The following is a 22,292-nucleotide window of genomic DNA, read 5'->3' as shown; positions in this document are numbered from 1 at the left end:
CAACTGGCCATGATAAATAGCCTGCAATTATGTCCATGTCATCGCTGTCTTCTCCGCCGGCAGATCCTCCTACTCCGGCAAGCTACTTCATTTTTTTTTTTTTGTTTGTAACCCCTCATCGGGTTGCCAAATGGCGAAAAAAGTAAAAAATGTATGCTAATTGAATAAACACGCCGACACACAATCCGGCGCGAGAAAGCAACCCACAGTGGCCATAACCATATGTGTACTTAAAGTTATGCTCTGCACAAATTGACACTAATCGCTTGACTAAATAGCTGAAAAAAACAAAGCGAAATGCGAGTAGCCACTAAGCTAGTGGCTTTAAAAGTGCGCGCGATTTTTTCCAAGAAAATTGTGCTAAGTATTTGGATCATTGAAAGTTGTTGCTGTAAGAATGGAAATGGCATGTAAATGATGGAAAAATTATTCATGGAAATTTTACAGATCTGTTATGCGAACATTAGCGTAAATTTGTTACCTTCATGGGGATTAAGTAACTGATAGTTGTAATAAAGATATAGTATAAAAATATATAGTTTGTTACTAGTTACTATTTCATTCTTACTCAAAACTTATGTTATTTTTTCCATCGAATGATTCACTACTTTATGCGTTGTTCCAGCTTTTTCTCCTTGCATTACCCACTTGCGTTTTTCCTGATCGATTTCAATTGAATGGATATTGATCTTGGGAGTTTCTCGGTTCCGCGAACTGCACTAGGTCACTCAGTCACCCCGTCAATCGGCTGAGCAATCAAGCCATTCAACCGCCAAAGTTCAACTGGCTTTTGTGTGTTAGGAGCGTGTGCCTTGAATTGATTTCAATTTCTGTGCCGATCGCTTGCCTACTAACTTACTGAAAGGCCATTGATCTACGTTGGGGAAAATCAATGGAAAGACAGTGGAAAATGCATAAATAGAGTGTAGGCAGGGTCATTAACTGAGGTTTTTCAACTTGCATCGCAAATGGTTCGGCGGTCAAATTCATAAATCAGTTAGACAAGAATGCAGTTCTATCTACGAGTACGAATATGAAGTGCTGGGGGTATTTTGCAGATAAATTGATGATAGGCAGCTGGGGCGATCCATTGACTAATAGTGTTAGATTCAGCTATGGCCGATAAGCGTTTTGTTACGACACAACGCACCAGAAAGCACCAGGCCAATTGTCATCAATTATGTTGATTAATAGAGAGCCCAAAGCGGAAACTTGTGTTAATAGTCGGTGCGTTAAGAGGGCGGCTCCTTTAGCCATACACGTTATAAATAAAATATGACTGCCTTATCGGCTATTGCCCCAAAACTTTTGCGATAGCGATCAAATTTTCAGTCAGCTGACAACTTTTGATGGTATTTGCCGCGAATTTATTTTAGCAGGTCAGGCGAAGAGTCTTAGTTTCAAGAAGTCGGAACCCTAAGCCTCTTTCTGCATTCTGAATTTGGAATTCTGAATTCCTCGGGGTAATGCTTTCCCACACACACACACACACACACATAGTACTTCTGATCAGCTTATCTGCAATTCCATTAGATAGTCAAACATATAGATGCCCCTCCCAAATAAAGTCAGCATAATTGATTTGTCTAATGCAGCACGGCATGTGCTGCTGAGGCCTGTTTGTTGATGCAGATGCTAAGATACCAAAGATTCGAAGATCTAAAGATATAAAGATACATTTCTGCTCGCTTAATTGCGGGCTACATGCTGCGAGGAGCTCCTCGCTGATTAGCTGTTGAGTTATTAGCAAACATAGACGACGTAGAGCCAGCCGTGAGAGAAATCCGTGATGGATCCGTATGAACTGGGCTCTGGGGCAATCATTCATTTGTTCGTGTTTGGCAATCAGCGGCGATCGCTACATCGTCAGAATGATGCAAACAAAGGTGCCACACGGTGCGTGGATGCTCCAGTGGAAGGTGGTCTGGACAGGATTGACGCACTGGACAGACAGCCCACTTGACAAAGACAAAGCCAAACAGAGCTCAAAAGGTTTCATTGCTTAATGTCACGGGGGTCCAGGGCTCCGGGAAGCCTTAAACTGATTTATAATTGCGATACGTCTCTGCAACGCGATACCAGGCGATCCGTTCCGATGCCTTAAGATTCTTATAAGCCATTGCAAATAAATAAGCGCCTTATTCCAGGCGATGACAAGACTCCCTCCCATGCCCAGGTACTCCAATCTGCTCCAATGTGGGCACAGCAAAGCAAAGCAAAGCGAAGCGAAGAGCCTGGCGACAAGTGTGTAAATTGAAACCCATTTGGGTTTCCTACCCAGAGATCCGATCCAGAACTTGGAACCCCGACTCTGGATGGGTGTTAAAAACAAGCCGAGCACTAGATCGCGCTGCCAAGGAAAAAAATTGGAGAGACCACCGACTGCGTCCGTGCCATTTAACAGCTACTAAAAACACAACGATGGCCAATCCTCACGCCAATACAATGCTCGACATGCTAAATGGAGTGTAGGAAAATAATATTAAAACTTCGTCGGCTCACTTTTATTGGGGCGCCGAAGTTTTCATGCCCTTGTGGATTATTTTCCTAGGCCTACTTGTGTAAACTATCAATGATAGAGGTCAATAATAACAAGAATACTATAAATAGGCTTATTAGATGGAGAACAAATTGCTTTAATGGCCAATTTAGTGTTAAAGAGGAGGATTAAACCAATAAATGGTCTGGACAATGAGGAAGTTTATAGTACGATTTTAGCTTTAAACAGAAATCAAAGCAACTAATCCATTGAATTTTATTTAAATTTATTGTACCTTTATAAGTTTTACAATTCCGGTCTTTCGAAGGATCAAATGAGCTCCACTTATTGAGAATTAATTGTTCTAATTGGTCCGTTTTGTCAGTCGTATTTCTTGAAAACAGGACTCAGACATCTACTAGTTTGTAGCTCTTGGCCTGATTATGAGGCTTGTAAATATTTAACTCCTCATAAAAGTGGAAATTTATATGCTGATACGCAATCCTCTGCTTCAGTCAGCCAAGCTTTACATATACTTACCAGTCGGACTGCATAAAATTGAATAAAAATAAAAAGCAACGTCAAAACAGGCAACAAAATATGGGTAATTATCGACTAGCATTGGTAGCCCATTCAGTTTCAGTCGGGCGCAAACGACTCGGACCAGTCTTGAACCCAAGAGCCAGGAGTCGAAGAATGTAGACTGAGGACTGAAGAATGGAGAGCACGGGCTGAAGACGGGGGCCCAAGGGCCTTTGTGTCTGGGCCGGCCAATCGGACCTAGCGGCATCCTGGCGCTAAACGAAACCTGCAAAGAGCCAACAATGCGATAAATTACCCGGCAGCTAATTTAAATGGCATCGAATGGAGCCGAATGGCAGTGGAGCGCAGCGAGCCGTAAAAACCCAATCGAAACTAGATCTGATTAACTTTGATTTATCGTAGGTGGCACGCCTGGCCGGAGGACCCAGCCACTCGGGCTAAATTTAGCAAGACTTCGGATCTGAAAACCCAGGGGATGTGCTTCAACTTCATTAGCTGCATGCGACCCCGGGCAGACCTTTGGATTGAATTGTATTCAGAGGCGTGAGCTTGAGTAATGTGGAGGCGTCGGGTGGCCACATATTTGCACTTTGACTCCCTGGCCCTTTGACTCCATCTGGCTGGAAGGGATTCTGACTGACTCAGTCTGGGCCAAGTTTAATGGCCTTAACGGCCTTGTTAGCGCAACTTCCGCGTGCAATTTGCATGCAAATCGGTGACATTACTTTTGGAAGGCAGTACCAACTCATCAACTCGGTCTATGACTTCCTCACGACTTCAGTTTGAGCCTGGGGCCCACACTAAAAGTACGTTATATTTGCATGGGAGAACGTGCACCGGGAAAAATTCTAACTATTTAGGCAATCATTTTAATTTAATGTAGGGATTTTTGTTTTATTTTGTCTAGCTTTTTAAAGTTTATTAAAAATTATTAGGCACCTTTTCGAAAGCATTGATTAATTATGTTTGTAACTATTTTTTTTTTGGTGTGCCTAATGGGTGTAGTGGGTGTGTCATTCTGAACGACATTGTATGTTGCATATATCCTCCGGCAAGCAAACTTCATTCGGTGGCTTTAAACTTGACAGCAATCGGCGAGGAGCCCGATGAAGACATCCCTTGAGAGTTCAATGCCATACAGACTTCGCATGCCTCTCATAAATGGCATGCAAAATGCGCATAATTCGCGGATCGGATTAAAAATCGCACTAACAATGCCAGTCGAAAATGCCATTACGCGACTGCAATTTGTCAGCTGGCGAAGTGCAATTATGGCAAACAAGTCGTCTGAGAATGGCATAAATTAATTTTCGGTAGCTGGCATATTGGTTTTATCCGCTATGTAGTAAACGCGTAAGTATCTTTCAGATACGCACGCCACCGTGGCGCCGCCGACATTGATCTTGGCACATGTTCGCCTTAATTAGACTCAAAATCGAAAGCCAAAAGGCCAATCCCAAAGTCACCATTAAAATGACAGAATGCCCCGACGGCCAGTTTCGTTTTCAGGATCCTCGAGTGTGTCCACAAGTCCAGGCCGTGGGTCCGCGTTTTCCGTTTCATACGCTTGGTGGGGGCAGTAACAACTTGTTTTTCAACACTCTTTAATCAGGCTGACAACACACAGTTAAGGTCAGTCGGCGGATCACATTAATTACAAAAGAGCAGGCACCGAAACACGTAGCGACCATTAAGGAACAGAAGCGGAGCAGATTCGGATTCAGATATCGCCGCGATCTGCATTTGCATGCTAATGAAAGCGACACTGGGGAGTCGAGTAAGTCCGTCCAATTAGCTGATTGTGGGACGTGTTTTGGCAAACGGTTTCGCAATCAAACCGCATTGACAATCCTGCGTGCAATCCGAAATCCCGCCCCGACGAGTTATGCGATCGGTGCCTGATATAGGGGCCAATGCGGTCATTGGAGCAAGTGCGTCCATCCATCTACGGCCAGCGGGTTTTTTCCAACAAGTGCACACTGTCCCGCTCCCATGTGTGGGATCCTCCTTATCGCGCAGTTCCGCCTCCACATCCGACAAATGAAAAGCCATAAAATTAATGAGCGACCATAAAAATGCACTCGAGTGGGAAATCAGACAGAATGTCGCACAGTAGCCACACACAAGCACTTGGCGGATTATTAAGTGGTGTTCCACTCCTAATCTACTCCTTTTTTTCGCACCCTGATTCTCGCTCATTATTCACGCACTTCAGCGAGTTAAATCTTTGATTTATGCAATGCTATTTGTTTCTGGCTGGCATGTATATACAGAGCAAACAAACATCGAAGAACTCGAGTGAACAAAAAACAATTGACTGGAACATGGCCTACAAAAATCCAGCAAAAATATGGCACAGACATGAATTCAAACTGAGAATTTCAGGTGCTCTCCATTAGGCAACAATGTTGCATCAGTGGAGCAGATGTAAAAGATTCTGAGAAATTTGACCGAGCGAAAGGAATGCAATGGATCATGACTTTGAGTTATGTAGAAATACGAAGAGTTATGATATTTATATATAGAATATGGCTTAAGAAATCATCTCATATATGACCAATTAAAGATTGTAACTAAGTCTCTAGATTTAGGTTCCCGTTAAATATACTTAATTTATTAGTAAACACATTTAGTTGGCACTCATTAGTAAACCTTCTGCATTGCATGCGGCATATTCACAGCAAACTGGTAACTGGCAAATTTCTCACTGCATCTGGCCAAACGTTTAACGAGCCGATTCACACATCATGAAATCAGAGCACGCATAAACTAGCACTAACACCTATTGCCAATTGCCAATTGGACTTGCCACACTTGGCCAGGAAAGTGGTTGCCTGGCCAAAAGATAAGCAAAGAGTGTTTCTGGCCCACTATCAGACACCGTGTACCAGATACCAGATACCACTTTTAGTTCCCCTAACCGCTTTTATTGCCCACTTAGCCGGAGAGCTCATAAAAATACAGGAAAAGCATCTTCATCATTCGCGATAATGGCTGCGGCCAAAGGATTAGCTGAATCGGATCGATCGATTGAGAATCGGAATGGGGTTATTGACGCATGTTCCGGCCTCCCCACACACAAATATACCCATCTGCACATATTTGGCAGCAACAACACAGGCAGTATGCAAACAGAATTTCTTGAATTTAGTTTTTGATAATTTTTTCTTTCTTTTCTTGTTTCTCCTGGTTATTCTAACTGATTAATGCCTGTCCGTGCTGCTCAGTGCAATTTTTTATGGGGTGCAACAATCATTTTCCAACGAAAATATTAATAGAAATCAAAACAAGCTGGGAGAGTTCGTGTGGGTTCCTTGGCTCCCAGCATTGGCTGCAGCCAATTATTTTGTTTCGCAGACCAAGTCAATAAACAGTTGCCAGACGACCAAGCATAATAAGCAAATCTTCGCGGAGAAAGAAGAAAGTCCATCGAGGCCGGAGAATTGGGAGGTGTTCAGATTTAATGCCAATGCATAAATTCGCCAAAAGGTGTCGAGCGTGGCAATTTGCATAAATCACAATTACATTGTCAGTCGATAACCGATCGATGATCGAGGGGGTGAAGTTGTTAAAAGCCAGTTGTTCACCTGACTGGAGTTCCAACCGAAGTCGTGGCTATCTGAATCCACAAGTGTTTCGTACCGAGGGTGTATGACAAATGTGTTTAAGTGTTTAATGTTTTCCACAAAAGACTACCTGTCAACCGATGGATGTCGATGGCAGTCGCGTGCTCTGGAAATTCACAATGCAGGTGGTCCGATGACAATGCAATTTGGCGCATAATGGACGCGTTAACTGGATCCATTGGCGATCTATCCGATAATGTGGAGCATGGCATGGCATGGCATGGCACAGCCCTCAATATTTATTCATCCAAGCAGCCAACCGTTTAGGCACACACTACACCCAAGTGTAATCCAATTTCATGGCGCATTTTGAGGTCGAATTAATGCAAACACACTTTGGAGCAAATTGAGTCAAAGGCAGAGCCAAAAATAGAGCCCCCAGAAGAAGTATCTAAATATCTTTAATAGTCTAGCACATCGTAAAAATTTTCGGGCATAGGCAGATGGCAGCGCTGAAAGCTAAAATTTCCCAGCTTTCCGAATCGAATCGGATCGGATTGGATTGGATCGTATTGAATGATGCACGGCGGCGACAATAAAGCGAAACATGCTATCTTAAGATATCTTTCTAAGTTTCATATCTAAATTTGTGCTTGTAGTCTGTTGTTTATAATGGCTGTGCGTTTTTGTTGAATAACAATTTAGTTAACAGTTTTTATGCTGATTTCTGTTTTCGAACTGAAGCGTCACTTTCACTCTCTCTGGGGAGAGTCTTCTCGAGGCTAGAAAATATTTATATACTTCTTTATTGGCTGTGTACGCTTTTATGGTCTTGTTGTCAGGCACTGACAGATTTCTTATGGCTCTATTATATTTTGGAATTTTTATTGCTTGTTTTCCACTGCCATTGAGCAAGATTCCTTAGTGAATAATATCTTTATGATTATCTAATTAATGAGCATTTAAATGGACATCACTTGGCAGAGAACTTAAATTCCAAGAATATTCTTCAAGCATTTCTCATGAAGATTGACGCGACCAATAAAACTTAACTGCGGACTGGTCAATAATTTTGAGTTTTCCAGTTTCGTTTCGATTTTCCAAGTAACTTGATAGTGGCATACGGGCTATGTTATGTTATGTTCTGCTACGTTATGTTGGGCCGTAACTCAATATTTGGAAGGAGTTCATGTGAATTCCAACCTTGATCGGCTGATATATTGGTCTGGTCTATAACTTATGCCATCCCGATGAGGTAATATTTTCTGTTGTTTGCCTTTAAATTTAACTGCTCACAAGGCGTCTGGCGTCAGGTTTGTTTATCACATTTTGCCAGCTACTTGCAGTCTTGTATCTTGCAGATACACAGATACACGTACACGTTTACACACTTAAGCATTTAGACACATGCACATCAGGGTGTGAAGTGCGAATTACCGAGCGGCAGCGGCAGCAAAAACAATTTGCATTTGCGTTCAATGAGCCACTGACCTAAGTCAATATATTTTGCATTGTGCCAGGCAAACAAACGTAGTATTAAGTGTATCTGTATCTGTTTCTGTGCGCCCTGCATTTGTATCTGTATCTGCTCACTTGTTCACTGGCGGCCCACTCAGCCATCCCCGATAATTATGACGTTTTCCAATGGGGTTCCTAGTCCGGCCGTGGTGACTCACCGAAATGGCCATACTCTCTAATTAGCAATACAACATTTTTGAAATGGAAAAATATAAAAATATCTTACACTTTTGATTTAGATAAATAAATATTCAAATTATTTCTCGTTTGGAATATCATTCAAGTTTTTAATGAGTAACGAATTTCAATTTCTTTAATAATGGTTTTAATATAAAAAATTTTAAAAATCCTATTTGATTTGGCCTGTTAAAAGGTTTGCCACACTCTTTCCAACTAATGGGTATTGAAAAATCGAATCGAATCGAAATCCATTCGATGTTAGCAGGCGATAAGCAAAGTGCCTGTGTCGCATGCGGCTTCGATTGCATTTTATGCGGCTCAGACTCGATTTTGTCGTTGTTTTCACTTGCAGACACTTTTTGTCGCTGCTAATTTATTTGCAACATTTGCTGTTTACTGTGAATTAATTGCGAACGCAACTAAGCACGCTCTGTACTATTTACGCCCCCCCGCACAAACACAGCTGCAAATGCATTTACATCGGATGTGTGTTGTATGGCGTGTCTGATAGATACGACTTTGCACTGTGCGATATCGCACAAATACCCACACATTAGCACGTGCTATCTGGATCAGATGCAAATGTATCTGGGATTCAACATTTGAGGAGGCATTAGCTATTCGCTGCGCTGTTAACCATCCGCATTCCCATTCGCTCCCTTTTGGGACTGTTTTTTTTTTTTTTTGGAACTCCTCTCCTTAGTGGCAATTTGCCTTAAATCGAGCATTGGATCAACTAATTGAAATGTTATTTCTCATGTCAAATGTCTCCGAGGGCTGGTGACAGCTAAAAATACACAAAAACCAGCTCCCAGGCCCATTTTCAGTCCCATTTCCACTCCCGATTTCCAATCCTCCCAAGTTGACAGGCGACAGTTTGGCTGCGGAACTTTGCCGCATTTGCTACGCTCCAGTTTTGAGATTTCCGAATTGGCTGACTACAAATGTATATATGTATGTATATTTTGGGGAACTGCACAATGATAATATGTGTGTCAGCGAGCGGGAACTAACTAATCGTTTGCCATGTCAAATGTCGTCGATGGGGGAAAACTCTTTGAACTTTGACTGCGTCTTAATTTATCTGGTCACGGCTGGGTTAGAGACTTCTTTGCTCGGGAACTTAATAGTAGATAGTAGATACATTGTTGATTGATTTTTCAAGATAGGGGAATAATTTAAGGGAAAAATACACTGTTTTATGTGGTCCTTTGACTAGAAAAGAGCAAAATACTATTATTAAAATATTATTTCGATATTTTTACATATGTATAATAATTGGTTTTCTCAATCGCTCAATCATCATATCTATCAATCATCATATTATTCTTGCGCCCAAATAATGTACTCCTTCAAACTCTCAGTGCTCGATGCACCATCATCCATGGAACCATAAAATGGGAATACCTCAAACCATTGACACGACCAGATCATCAGCCCGCATCTGTCGCCTCGGTCGCGGAGTGAATAATTTTAAAAGCCGCCAGTCTGCACATGCTAAAAATGTTTTATGGACTTCTGTTTTTGTGGCTGTTGCCTGCAAAAAATGCCGTCTAACCAGACACTGGAAGAGTGGAACACCGGCTGACAGGCCGGGCAACTTGGCCTCAACGTCCGACAAGCAACAACTAACAACGGTTAACAATTTGACAACCACGGCTTTGACAGGCAACGCCAGCTAAATAATATATATGCGACTTATAACAGTTTAAGTTTGATTTTCCTCGCTCCGCATGTCTGTCGAATAATTAGAGTTTCCATTTGTTGGATTGCATAAATCAGCACAGCCAAGCGTATCTTACAAAATGTATGTTTCTCCCCATCTCGTCTCGGCTAATTGATTCGTGATAGGCCGTTGTGGCACCGCTAGCAGATAGTCAAAATGGCTTAGGATCATTCTGGGAATTCGAATGATTGATTCTGTGTGCAAAAGGGTCGTAAACTCGCACCACTTACGCCTCCAGCGATAGAAAAGTACGTATGGATGCCCAGTTTCTCGTACAATGCGACTCTCTTGTCATTTGCCAACGGGTGAGGGCGAATCATATGGTGGGCGGTTTGGACACGCCCGCTCGGCTGGGTTTTAAGTCTGGACCTCCGGCCTGATAATGTCATAACGCTTATCTCTCGGCCACGGCGACAATGTTGACAACCGCCGACTCCCACTCTCTTTTCGCCAACTGACACAGAATCGCATTGGAGCGAAACGGGCTTTAGTAGACGACTGCTGCTCGGGTCTAAAATTTATGACCGACTTAATGGCAAATGCAAATATTTGGCACAGAGGTCAGAGATCTAAGGCAGAGCAGGCAGATAGTTTCACGTACGGTTCCCTGCTGGATCCCAGTGTGTGACCATGAAACGGAGGCCAGAAGATGCTCTAATAACACTCTTTTGATTATATACTATAATATACGAAACTAGTGGTTTGAAAACGGAAACTTTACAACTCGATCTGATAGTGAAACGATAATTGCTGGAAAGATTAGTTAATACACCAGTCAAAATCATCCAGTGATCATCATTGATGATCATCATCAATGCCATAGTCTCGACCGCCTCGTGCCACTCGATCAATGATCAATGGGGACTCTAATGGCCAGTCAACCAAATGACTCAACACCTGCCAAAGAGCAGGTACCTCCTCCAACTCGCATCTAGACTAGATTCCTGGTCCGAAAGGCGAGATTCTGGCGGGGATCGGTGGAGAGCTGAGCAGCAGGTGGAGCGACCGGAGGCGGCGGTTGGGGCAGACAGCGCTGTCGCAGACGCAGCCACAGACGACGCCACTTGTCTTGTCGTGTCTCAAATTAATTAAAGACTCATCTACATATTTCATTTCCACTCCAACTGGTTGTTTAGTGGACAAGAAAAAGCCGCGGCCACAACATCCACATCAGAAAATGCGGAAAAACACAACCTGGAATGGGAACTCGGACCGGAGAACGGGGATCTCAGCGTGCGCCTCCGAAATTGGCCTGTCACTGGTCACGCACTTTGGGGCGGGGTGGGGGCGTGGTCCAGCTTGTTTTTTCGGCCCATGAAAAACATTTTACGGTTTTTAACATCTTGCTCAAGTTATTTTTTCCGACATATTTTACATATGTTTGTTTTTAGATTTTACAACTTTTTTTCCGCTTACAATTTTAACATAATTTTTCGTTTGTTTTTCCCAGCTTGTATTAATTTGTAAGAACGCACATTTCGGTGTTATTCAAATGTCGTAAACTTTCACTGGGAAACTTTTACCTAATCGGCTTTAGTTTTAGGGCTCTCCTTTGGTGGGCCAGGCCACTCGATTAGACAATGCATTTCGATGTGGAACTGCCCATACTTTACACATTATTAGTCTATTTTAATCAAATGAAGGCATTCTCAATAGCCCCATTCATTTTTCATTAATGAATTGGGCCCAGATGGGTAGCTTATTGATATGAAGCCCCTTATAGACCAAAAACGGTAGCGTTGATAAATCTAATTTGTCCCAGGGAGAAAGCCAGAATCCCCACACGTGTGCAATGACGATGCCCAGAAGAGAAATTCCAAACCAAAGTGGTCGTGACAAATCCCATCAGTTTGAATAGATCTCTTCCTGGAGATATTGCATATTTTCCATTATGATTTGCCATTCCGCCGCAGATATTGCAACGATTCCCATTTAGATTTGCCATGTGCAGCAAAATGGATTTTAGTGGGCGTTTTTTGGGTAAACAACCCCTGGAGTGAGCATTTCTCCTCCTCCCCTCCTGTCAACGCGATTGTAATTTATTCTTTTGCGCATTTGGTTTTATCGGATATTGGCCAATAAGGTTTACGGTTGCAGGATATCCTTTCCCTCCCGAAGCGCAAAAAATGCATTTCGATTGCCCAAGAAAGCGACACAAAGAGTTCGAGAGGGTGCGAGGTTTAGCCAACTGTGAATTGAATTTGCCACTCAAGCGATTGTCTGTGCGGATGGGTGCTAACTTGAGATGCGAATACCGGAATAGATATGGATTGCAATTTCTCCAGTCGAGCATGAAATACCACTGATTTAGGATTTAGGGTGAGAAACGGCCCAGCTCTCGGGTATACATAAGTAGCTGGACTGCCTGCTGCCTAGCTTTTCCCATCGAAAAAAGCAATCACCTGCAAATGCTAAATAGATCGGCTTATCGTACCGCCCACGGTTTGATTTATCGCCGTTTATCTAGGCAGAAAGTGCAGGCGGAAGGCGGCACAGCAGCCTTATGAGAAAGATTTATTGCCCGGCCAAACGACAAGTCTATTAAGTGCCACTAATTGGGCTTTAATAGACAGCGACTGTTAACTCTTCATTGTCATCTGGAGCCGGGGACATCTGAATGCAGTAAGGCCTCCATTGATTGATATGCTCGCCTCCGATTCAAATCAAATTGTCAAAATACGCTGCCCACGATCATAAATTAAATAAGCCCCCAAAAAACAAACAAAAAAAAAAAAAAAAAAAAAAACTACAAAAGACGGCGTGGCACAGTAGTGGACTTCAAATCGGGGGTGAGGTCCAAACAAAGCGAATAATGCCTCGGTTAGATATTCCCAGAGATATTTTTTACGACCATTCATGGCTGGCATACCACATTATGTTAAATAACCACAAAAGTGATCATAAATTTTCATAAAATGTCACGCCAAAATGTCACACTTTTTTGTAAGCATAATTAAAGATTTAATAAAATGCCAATCCATACATATATGCATGGATTTATTTAAATATCCGACTATATACCATTCCTTTTGTCAATTTCAAGTTTTATTGAGGGCCTGCACATAAATTTTGACATTACCATTGCTGTCGTCTGGTGGAAAATTAAGGCCTCATTTGCATAAACTGAGCGCCTGCCCTTTAACGGTTACCAAAAAATCCCAGCGATCCATCGATCCATCGATGGCAAGGAGAACATCCAATCCCAACATAACTCAATCGAGCACCTTCAAAAACTCCGATTTGACAGGCATATTTTTTGACATTTTAATTATCGGCCGGGCGTGACAGCCATTGGAGTCGATTTTATTATTGTGGTTTTTGGGGACCTCTCCCCACAATCCCCACATTCAACATTCGACTACGTGCTTAATATGTGGGTAATTTAAAGCAGCTCAGAAGCGTGCCAGGAATTTGGATACATTAACTTTTGGAGTTCGAACTTTGGGTTTCCCATTTTTGGTTCAATGAACTGCACTCAACGCCTGATTGAACTTCCACACGCCCGCTGATTGATCAATAAAAGATCATTTGATTATCCATATGCACTTAATTCACACCTCAAGCCGTTTCGTATTGTTATTGTTCCGCCTGCAATAACACACATAATAATGAGCTGAGCAAATTGAATAGATTTTTCATGAATATTGCTAGAGAAAGGATGGATTTGATGGGAAACGGCCAACAAATAATGATTCCTACTATCGGATTATATTTTAGGCGTAAACACATCTAAATTGAACAATATAAATTTGTAATAAATACAAAGATTTTCACACATTAACTATGGCACCTTTTCTGAACCAAAAGAAATTCATTTAGCAAAGCAAAAATATAATATAGAAAAAAGTAAATGCTTTCAGAAGCATAGGCCCCGGCGAGATTCGAACTCACGATCTCCTGTTTACTAGACAGGCGCTTTAACCAACTAAGCCACGGCGCCACATGTCTTGTGTGTGGCCAGAGTTCAGTGACAAGGTGAGAGAGCGTCCATCCCTCTTTTGCTCTCAGCGCTTGTAGCCATTCTCGGAGCTAAAATTAGCGCATTGAGCGAAAGAGATAGACAGACGACGGCGAAGAAAACTTTCCCACAAGAACAAAAAAAATAAATAAATTATTCTTTTAAACAATTTAATACGCTAAGAGATGTCGCTGTCCAAATGCACACATGCTCAACCACACATACGCACATATACGAAAAGATAAAAAGAAGAAAAATTACTTTTGTTAACTCGAGCAAAACAAATCGTTTTTTAAATGAGCCTCGGAGAAAAAAGTCACACACGACAAACACGACGCAAGTGAAATGCAACACCACATGGCATCGAAGTGAAAGGTTGTCACTGGCTCCCCAACCTCCCCCCACTCACTCTTTCTTACCCTCTCACTCTCTCCCGCCCAAAGACCCGCCCACTGCGAGCTCTTTGAATTTAACAAATGAACTGACGCGCTTAGCATGTCATTTGTTTAGTTCATACAATATATTTTAGGACTCTCAAAAGAGTTGAAAGGCGAAAACCCATAGTCCTCTAGAAAAATGGAACAATTACAAATGCACTGAGAACAATATATACTAGCTCCATTTATCTATAATATGAAAGATACAGTTTCAAAATTTTCGACTTACTTTTCTTTATAAATTATGTCAATCGTACGATTTCCGAGATATCTTCAATGTGATAATCACAGTTTCCTAATTACATAGGTAATGAAAAGTAAAAGTTACCCATGTTAATTTTTATGGTATACGTTTTTTCCGAGTGCTGGTGGGAAGTTGCTGTGGGAGGGAAATTGTAAATCCATCAGATAAACGGGAGCGGAATCGGGAATAAGTTGGTATCGGGTAAGCAATGGCATTATACACTCCCGTGCTTTTTGTTTTTACGTTTGGGTTACACTATTTATGCGTTTTTCCTTTTCGCTGAAACTTTACAATTTCCGTATTTAAAGGGGGATGGGCGATTGATGCCCTGTAAATGAAAACGCATGCCTTTTAAATAGCTGGGCTGTTTATAGTCGAAGTTGCAATCGAAGTTGCAGTTGCAATAAAAGTTGCATATACGGGATAAGCATGTGGGCCATAAATTGCCCACCTATTGACGGCAAAATTTTATGCATTTTTTTGGGCGTCTGTTTATGCCTGCCCTGGCATAGTTTCATAGTTTCAGGGGGAGATGATATAATTCATCAAGTATTCGGCGGGACATTAAATCACCAGCATACCGGCATTCCCAAATGCCAATTTTTATGTCAAGCATCTTATTTTATTTCAGCTCATTTAAGGGTGCACACATCAATATCATATCGTTTGATAGTCAATATATCCTCTTTTGAAGTGGCCACTCAGTGACTCCCTTCGATTTTCTTTACCCAGCGCACTCTGGCATAATCTCTAATAATAATTTTTATTAGGAGCAACCATTTGGCTGCCGCGGCAGCTGGCTAAGATTTCAATTTCCCATTGCACCCGTAACAAGCTGCGTATTTATAAATTGATGTTTATTATGCACAAAGTGCATAAAGTTCATTGAACGAGTGCCTCGTTGCCTTAAAGTGCTGACACACTTTGGCCAGCCAACTGCCAACTGACAAAGAGGCAGGCGGTATTCTCCTCCGGACTCCGGAATCTCGACGGTGGACCACACAAGTGGTTTGACCTTAAACGATGCTGAACTTGAATTTGGTGTGGCTGCAGTGCGTCTTTTATGTTCGTTTCTCAAGTGCAAGGCGGCAATTTCAATTAACCCGCCGCGGTACTAGCCATAAATAATATCCGCCATAATCATCGCACTCGAGGCATCTTCGATTAGGTACAGTTGACAAATTTGCCTGGCAATGGAATCTATGATTTAGGGGCTTTCCAGCTGGGTTTCCTTACATTATATTCCTTATTATTTTTTTTTTTTTTTAACTTTTGGCTTAAGGGGGGATTAACTTACTCTTCTGGTCGGAGACGGCTTACCAAGTGTCGGATGTGTAATTAACCACCTTTTGAACGAACCTTTTTGGTTCTCGCCGCTTTGACATCCTGACATCTGCGACCAGATTTTGGGTCAGCCCGCAATCAGGTCTCCCCATCTGCCACCTTTGATTGATAATTAATTAATGTGCTTTCTCCGTTTCACTTGCAGCAATTCTCCAGCGATCCACGGTGGATGTGGGACGCATCAAGTTGCAGAGTGTGGCCACTTGCCTGTATCTCTGCATGGACGCGTGCGGTGTTCCCTACGGCTCGGTAAGTAAGCTTGAAATATTATATATGTATATAGTAAACTAAACCAAACTAATAAATAATATACAACTTTTAGATTCATTTCATGAAGATTGTGATTTAGAATTTAGTTTAGAATTCAAATAGCCATCTCTAAGATCTTAAATCGGTTTCTAGTCAAAATAAACATATTATATAGTATTTTTAGAAAGGAACGATATAAAATGCTCATCCGTATAGCAAACCTATTTATATTACAGTCACATTCCCATTTTCAGTAATCTGTGAACCGCAAAATTGATTTCGTATAGCAATTTGCCGTTCTCGGATAACTACATTTGGTATTACTTAGATAAACATAAAGAAATCCTATCTAGACCATTCTTGGCACCCCTCTGACAAAAACAAAAACAAACAAAGGCCTGTTAAAAGATTGAGGTAAACCGAAAACCCCGAAGGGACCCTCAAATAAATGAAAGAGCAACCGAAGGGGTCGGGCAATAAATAAAAAATTAAATGTGAACAAAAACAATGCAACACGATCAGCAGCCACAGAGCGAGTCCTTTTGCCAAGTCCCTTTCCATTTTGCTCTGGAATGTGTCCTTATGCGCGGTGAGGATGTCAAGTGGCAACTGATGTCGGTAGGGATGTCCTGATCCTCACCCTTGAAATAATTCAGGCTACACTTTTATCCCGCTGCGCTTCGAAACCCACGATCATCGGATGCCTTTTTTCGGGCTGGCGCCATGTGACCGTTTCATTGGTCCGTCGGAGGACATTAGATTTTAGATTTTTTTTTTTAATTTTATTTATTTCATTTCATTTCTTTCCGCCGTCGCAGGCACTTTGACCTTTCCGCGTCCAAAATAGCCGCTAGTGTGCCAATTCTGTCAGCCGAGGCGTGTCTTCTTGTACGCGCTTTTGTATCTGTATCTCGCCGATACACGGATACTTGCTGATTGATGCGCTTCACCAGCGGCCACTTTGTAGGCGGCCCTTTGAAGGCGCCGCATGCCTTAGAGCATAGCCAGCATAGCTGTAAGTTGGTCAAGTGGGCGGTTATATTGGGCCGTCTTGTTTATTTTGGCGACCAAGGCGTCCGGTGCTCACAGCCAGAGTTCTAAGATCTCAAAAATGGCTGCATTTATGGGCCCTGATTTAGTGGGGTTTTTAGTGCTTTTCGTCGCTGCTATTCTTAGTCACTGAATATTAGGCATGTGACTGACTGATTTTCCGACATTTCAACAAAATGTTTTGTAAATGCTTTGTGTCTTGTGACAAACGAGGCAGGTGATTTCGGGCTTCGGCTAATTGAGCAGGGGAAAATGCCCAAATCGCTTGCCAATTCATAAGTTCATAAATTCAAAACCAAACCCCAGACGGAAAGCAAACCTTGTGAGTCAGCTTCTCGTCCAATTAAAATGTCGTAGCCATAAATGTTCACATTACGGTTTTGCTTATTAATTTGCATAATTTGTACTCCGGCGAGGAATGGGACCGCCCGCAGAGTTCACAAACTTGGGTTTGGTTTGGTCAATTAATGCCGACCCGAAAATGAATATGTTGCATCATTATCATCGTTATTGTCCTGTTTAGGGGCGATAAGTGGCGGGCGGAACGCGTCACGCAGGTTTCGTATGGGATTCCGATTGTGTGCCCTAAGTGGTTCCGTTTGTAGGTGTCCCAGTGTAATCTGGCCAACAGGTTGACCCTTTCTAGGCTCGCCTGGCGCCACACGATAAGCTCCGATAGAGAGGCCACGCAGAGCTAATGGCTCCGGGTATCTCGAATAGTTCCCTCCTTCCCTGCCCGATGGTTTTCCTTATCCAAGTACAACTTCATTTCCCTTCGGTGTCTGCCAATTTTCACTTGCCAGCCATCAAGGGCTAAAAATAAAGGGAAATGCCTGGAAATACACATCATAAAAGAGTTTTCACGGTGGGGATCCACATTGTTGTCACATATGTCAAAAAACTATTCGCGTCTTGACTCGACCCCGAATGGCGTCAACATACTGTACTCCTGGCCTGGTCTGGCCTGGCCTGGCCCTCACCCATTTGATGGCTCACTGCGGTTTGCCTTTCGCCTGATTAATTTCTAAATTTAAGCGGCGACATTTTACCGCGTAAACAATCAGGCAGGGAATTGCCTGGCTGGCGATTTATTTACGAAACAATTTTAATTGCCTGACAAGCGAATTAATTCAGTGTTTGTTAATTGAATTTGATCTGAGGATGTCTGCCAGTCGGCGCAGCCCAAAGGCCCAAAGGCCACTGAGGAAGGGCTAATGAAAATCCTTTCACCGATCTTGATTTACATTTTTCATCTCAACGCAGCCCACAAATTCTTATTCTCAGCTTTCAACTGGCTGTTTGGTCCTTTTGTTCGCCTGTCATGAGGTGTTCATAAAGAAGAAATGTTTATGGTTAGTACTCTGCTCGAGGTCGGGGGCCTCCTATCGATGGTCAACACCGATAGGAGCACATCCTGTGATAATGAGCGCATTTATCCATCTGATTTCGGTGCTGATAGACAAAAGAAACAGACGCCGCCCCTGGACAGCAAATTCAAAGAAGTTTTATTATTGGGTTAGGGTTCTGAAGAAGTTAGTTGGCCAGAGAACCCTTTGAAGTGGCCTCAAAGGTTCTAGCATGATTTTGGTTTGCATACATTACATACAACTACTACATACATTACATACATGGCTACTGGTACCTTATAGTACTGATTTTACTTTCCCATTGTAGTCATTTTATTATTTATTTCATCTCTGAGCCACTAATTTAAAATTGAAGCACTTAAGTTAAACTATAAGATATCGTGATCTTTCTATTACCGCTGCCTTTTGCTTAGCCAAGTCATTTAATCATAGCCCTTGGTTGTTGCAGAAAGACTTCACCGACGACTGCGTCTTCAACGAGAACATGGGTCTTCAGAACTACAACACTTACTCCTCCACGTACCACTCTCAGGCGCGGCGGGTCTTCTACCTGGCCCTGAATGGCAGTGGCCAGCCCCGGCGTACCCAGATCCCGGCCAGCCGATCGCTGGGCAAGCTGAGCACCTACACGAACGCCATCACGGAGACGGTGCCGCAGGAGCGGGTCGAGCAGCTGATCGCCAAGAATTTTGGGGCCAATCGCGTCAAGCACGGCGTGCGGCAACTCTGTGATACGGGCAAGCCGCTGATCGAGCTGATCGATGTGGCCAGATTCAAGGCGCCGCCACATTGCAGCAGCAACACTAGTGGCAGCAGCAGCAGCATCAGCAGCAGCAGTAGTAGCAGTAGCAAAAGTAGTAGCAATAGCAGTAGCAGTTACGTTCCTGTGTCTGCGATCAGCAGCCTGAGTAGTATTAGTAACAGTAGTCAAAGCGAGAGCGGCCATATTAGCAGTAGCCTTAGCGGTAGCAGTAACAGTAATAGTAGTAGCAATAGTAGTAGCAGTAACAGTAGCAGTAATAGTAGTAGACCAAGTGGTAGCAAGGCCAACAAGAAGAAGAAGCCCAAGTGCAAGCCGCACGAGCAGGAGGACACTCACAATTGCCAGAAGCGCGGTGGCGCCGGAGCGGGAGCATTGCGAAAACTTGGTCCCAAGGCGAAGAGGTGCAAGGAGCTGCGGGAGAAGGCGGCCGCCGAGAAGCGAGCGCCGCCCAATTGTGGCAAGAAGAATGGGGCCAGGAAGAATCCTACAGAGGCAGCCAAGGCGGTGCAACAGCGACCCAAGGGAAACATCCAGCACGGAGGCAAGAAGAAGCCGAACAAGGCTGGTAAACAGCGCCAAAATGGGGGCAAAAAGCAGCAGCAGCAGCAACAGCATCAGTTGCAACAACAGCCGCTGCAACATCAGGCCAAATCCATTTCCGGTGGCAAGAGGAAGCATCGGAAATTGGATGCAAGTACCACCACCACCATGGCCACCAGCCTGGGCACGCCCCCAAGTAGCCACTGGGAGAGCAGCTCGCCGCTGCCCGCATTTTCCCTTAGCGAAACCAGCGATAGGGTGGAGCGCAACGTGCGCATGAGCAGCGGCGAGGAGCAGGATCAGGATAACGACCAGGATCAGGAGCAGTCCGATCCGGGGGAGCAGGGCGAGGAGGAGACCGAGGGCGACGGTGGATCCCTAGAAGATGCGAGCTACGAGGACTCAAGTTCCGAGGCCCAAGGACGCAGCGGAGCAGGCGGCGACGATTCGCTCTACTACGATTTGTGAGTTTCCCATGAGCAAATTCTAAGCTAACCCTTCATCTGTTTCTCACAAACAAACGATATTTACGTAGAGATTTTCTAAATTTGATTAAAATTTTCAAAATTTATACAATTTATTTCTTTGAGTATTGATATAACATTTTTAATATATTTTATGGATCGGAATTTAAACACTTATACATTTTTCTAAATTCTTTAAATACTTACTTTTGGCATTAACATTGATTGGAATATTTAATAACTTTTAAAATTTATAGAGCATTTTCCGAATTTATTTCCCACATTTTGTTCTTTTTGGTTTATTTTAATTTGGTTGTTGTATTTTATTTTCCTAAGTTCTTATTTTTCAAAATTTTAAAATAAACATTGGGCTTGCAAACAAATCAAAACGTTCAAAATGTGAAATTTGGTAAATTCAGCTAAAATCAGTGCAACTGTTGAGAAAAAAGAAAAGTGAGAAAAGGACCTTAAATGATGTAAAAAGTGCGTCTTGGTTATGCAAAAGATATTGTAATTGCAAGTTTCCACAAAACATCCACACACGATCAGACACCAACAGATACAGATACCCACTCTATTACACTGTACATTCAGCACCAGAACAACACCATATACATGTATATCATCTGCCAGTGTGTAAATATTTGAATATCATACTCTACATACGCCTGTGGCTCACTAAAGTATTTTTGATGCAGCGGACTGTTGTCCCCCCGGCGATGATGCACAGTGCAACCAAGATCCCCACTAAAGACGATGAATATCAATGTATTACGACGGAGTCTCGAGTATTTTATAAGAACCTCTCAAGCCAACCATTTGGAGTATAATTATCATCGAAATGTATTATAAACGCACGCACCCATCCAATCAGATAGATGTAAATTCGAAGCCCTAACCTTACGCAACACGAATGACCCAAAAGAGTCTATTGAAATACTTGAGTCTCTGTGGCGGAACTTTCACGATCGGTTGACGATGAAAATACTCAAAAACACGACCACTCCGATAAGTCTACCAGAAACAAAACTTGAAAACTTGCAAAACGCTTTCCCAATACTGTAAAAACGAGCAAAGCGTTGATATAATTCGAATATGTCGAGGAAATACAATTGTAAATAGATACGCGGCTTAGTCAAGTAAGATCCATTTTTTGTCTGTACTGTCGAACCTCGCGTAGCCTTAGCCTTGTAAATCACCTTTGAATGCAATTTTTCCCACTCAAGTTAAAAATCGCAATGCGAAAGTATGAAGCAAACGATACATCGAAAACTATTATAAAATAAATACAAGAAAAGTTGGAAGCAAAACTCACAAATCATAAGATTGTATTTTCATTTACAATACTTACGAAACTAACATTAATGTTAATTTATTCGATCAACGAGATAAATGCGTGAAATTATAGTTGTAGCTGTATGATGGATTTATTTATTTATTTAAAAATATTTATTTATAAACTACTTCTAGTACGCTTAGGCTTAGACTAACAAACTTTGTTATAACTTAATGCATTAAACAAACAATTTCCAGATAAGTCAGTAGTAAACGATCAACGAAAAGAGCATGAGAGAAACGCGAAAAAAACTAAACTAAAAAATAAAGTATAAAAATACATTAATATCAAATGCGAGTGTGTTTTAGTCGATAATGGTAAGGAGTAGTAGTCCTAAGGTTGATGTCCAATATTACTGGGTTGTTTTCTGCATGGAACTGAATTATTTTTAGCATTTTGCACGTTGCCCGACTTAAATTGAACAAATTATTTCAATTCACTCATTTTTTTGGCATGGTTTTCTGTAATGCAGTTGTTTTACATATCCTCCCTAAGAATCCATAGCTCCAAACCTCCCTATAATATCTT

General features: G+C 42.3%; 1 protein-coding gene and 1 non-coding gene across 4 annotated transcripts in view; one reads left to right on the top strand and one right to left on the bottom strand.

Annotated features, from left to right (window-relative positions):
* The window catches only part of bnl (branchless), a 42,745-nt gene that overhangs the window by 20,176 nt on the left and 277 nt on the right, over positions 1-22,292 (top strand). Inside the window, exons 3-5 of one of the 3 annotated variants that reach the window (NM_001300482.1) lie at positions 16,141-16,244; positions 19,110-20,428; positions 21,127-21,567. In NM_001300482.1, coding sequence (NP_001287411.1) covers positions 16,141-16,244; positions 19,110-20,428; positions 21,127-21,151 — 1,448 coding nt within the window. In that variant the 3' untranslated portion in view covers positions 21,152-21,567. Of the gene's footprint in view, positions 1-16,140; positions 16,245-19,109; positions 20,429-21,126; positions 22,054-22,292 lie in introns of those variants that run through there. The other 2 variants (NM_001144611.1, NM_169874.1) reach the window with 2 other exon arrangements.
* tRNA:Thr-AGT-1-7 (transfer RNA:Threonine-AGT 1-7) lies at positions 13,879-13,952 on the bottom strand. Its single transcript has one exon. It is a non-coding gene; the product is annotated as a tRNA-Thr (tRNA).

This window comes from Drosophila melanogaster, chromosome 3R (assembly GCF_000001215.4).
Source record: "Drosophila melanogaster chromosome 3R".
Classification (NCBI taxonomy): Eukaryota; Metazoa; Arthropoda; class Insecta; order Diptera; family Drosophilidae; genus Drosophila; species Drosophila melanogaster.
Note: the sequence above shows the minus strand (reverse complement) of the source record. Positions and strands in the feature narration are given on the sequence as shown.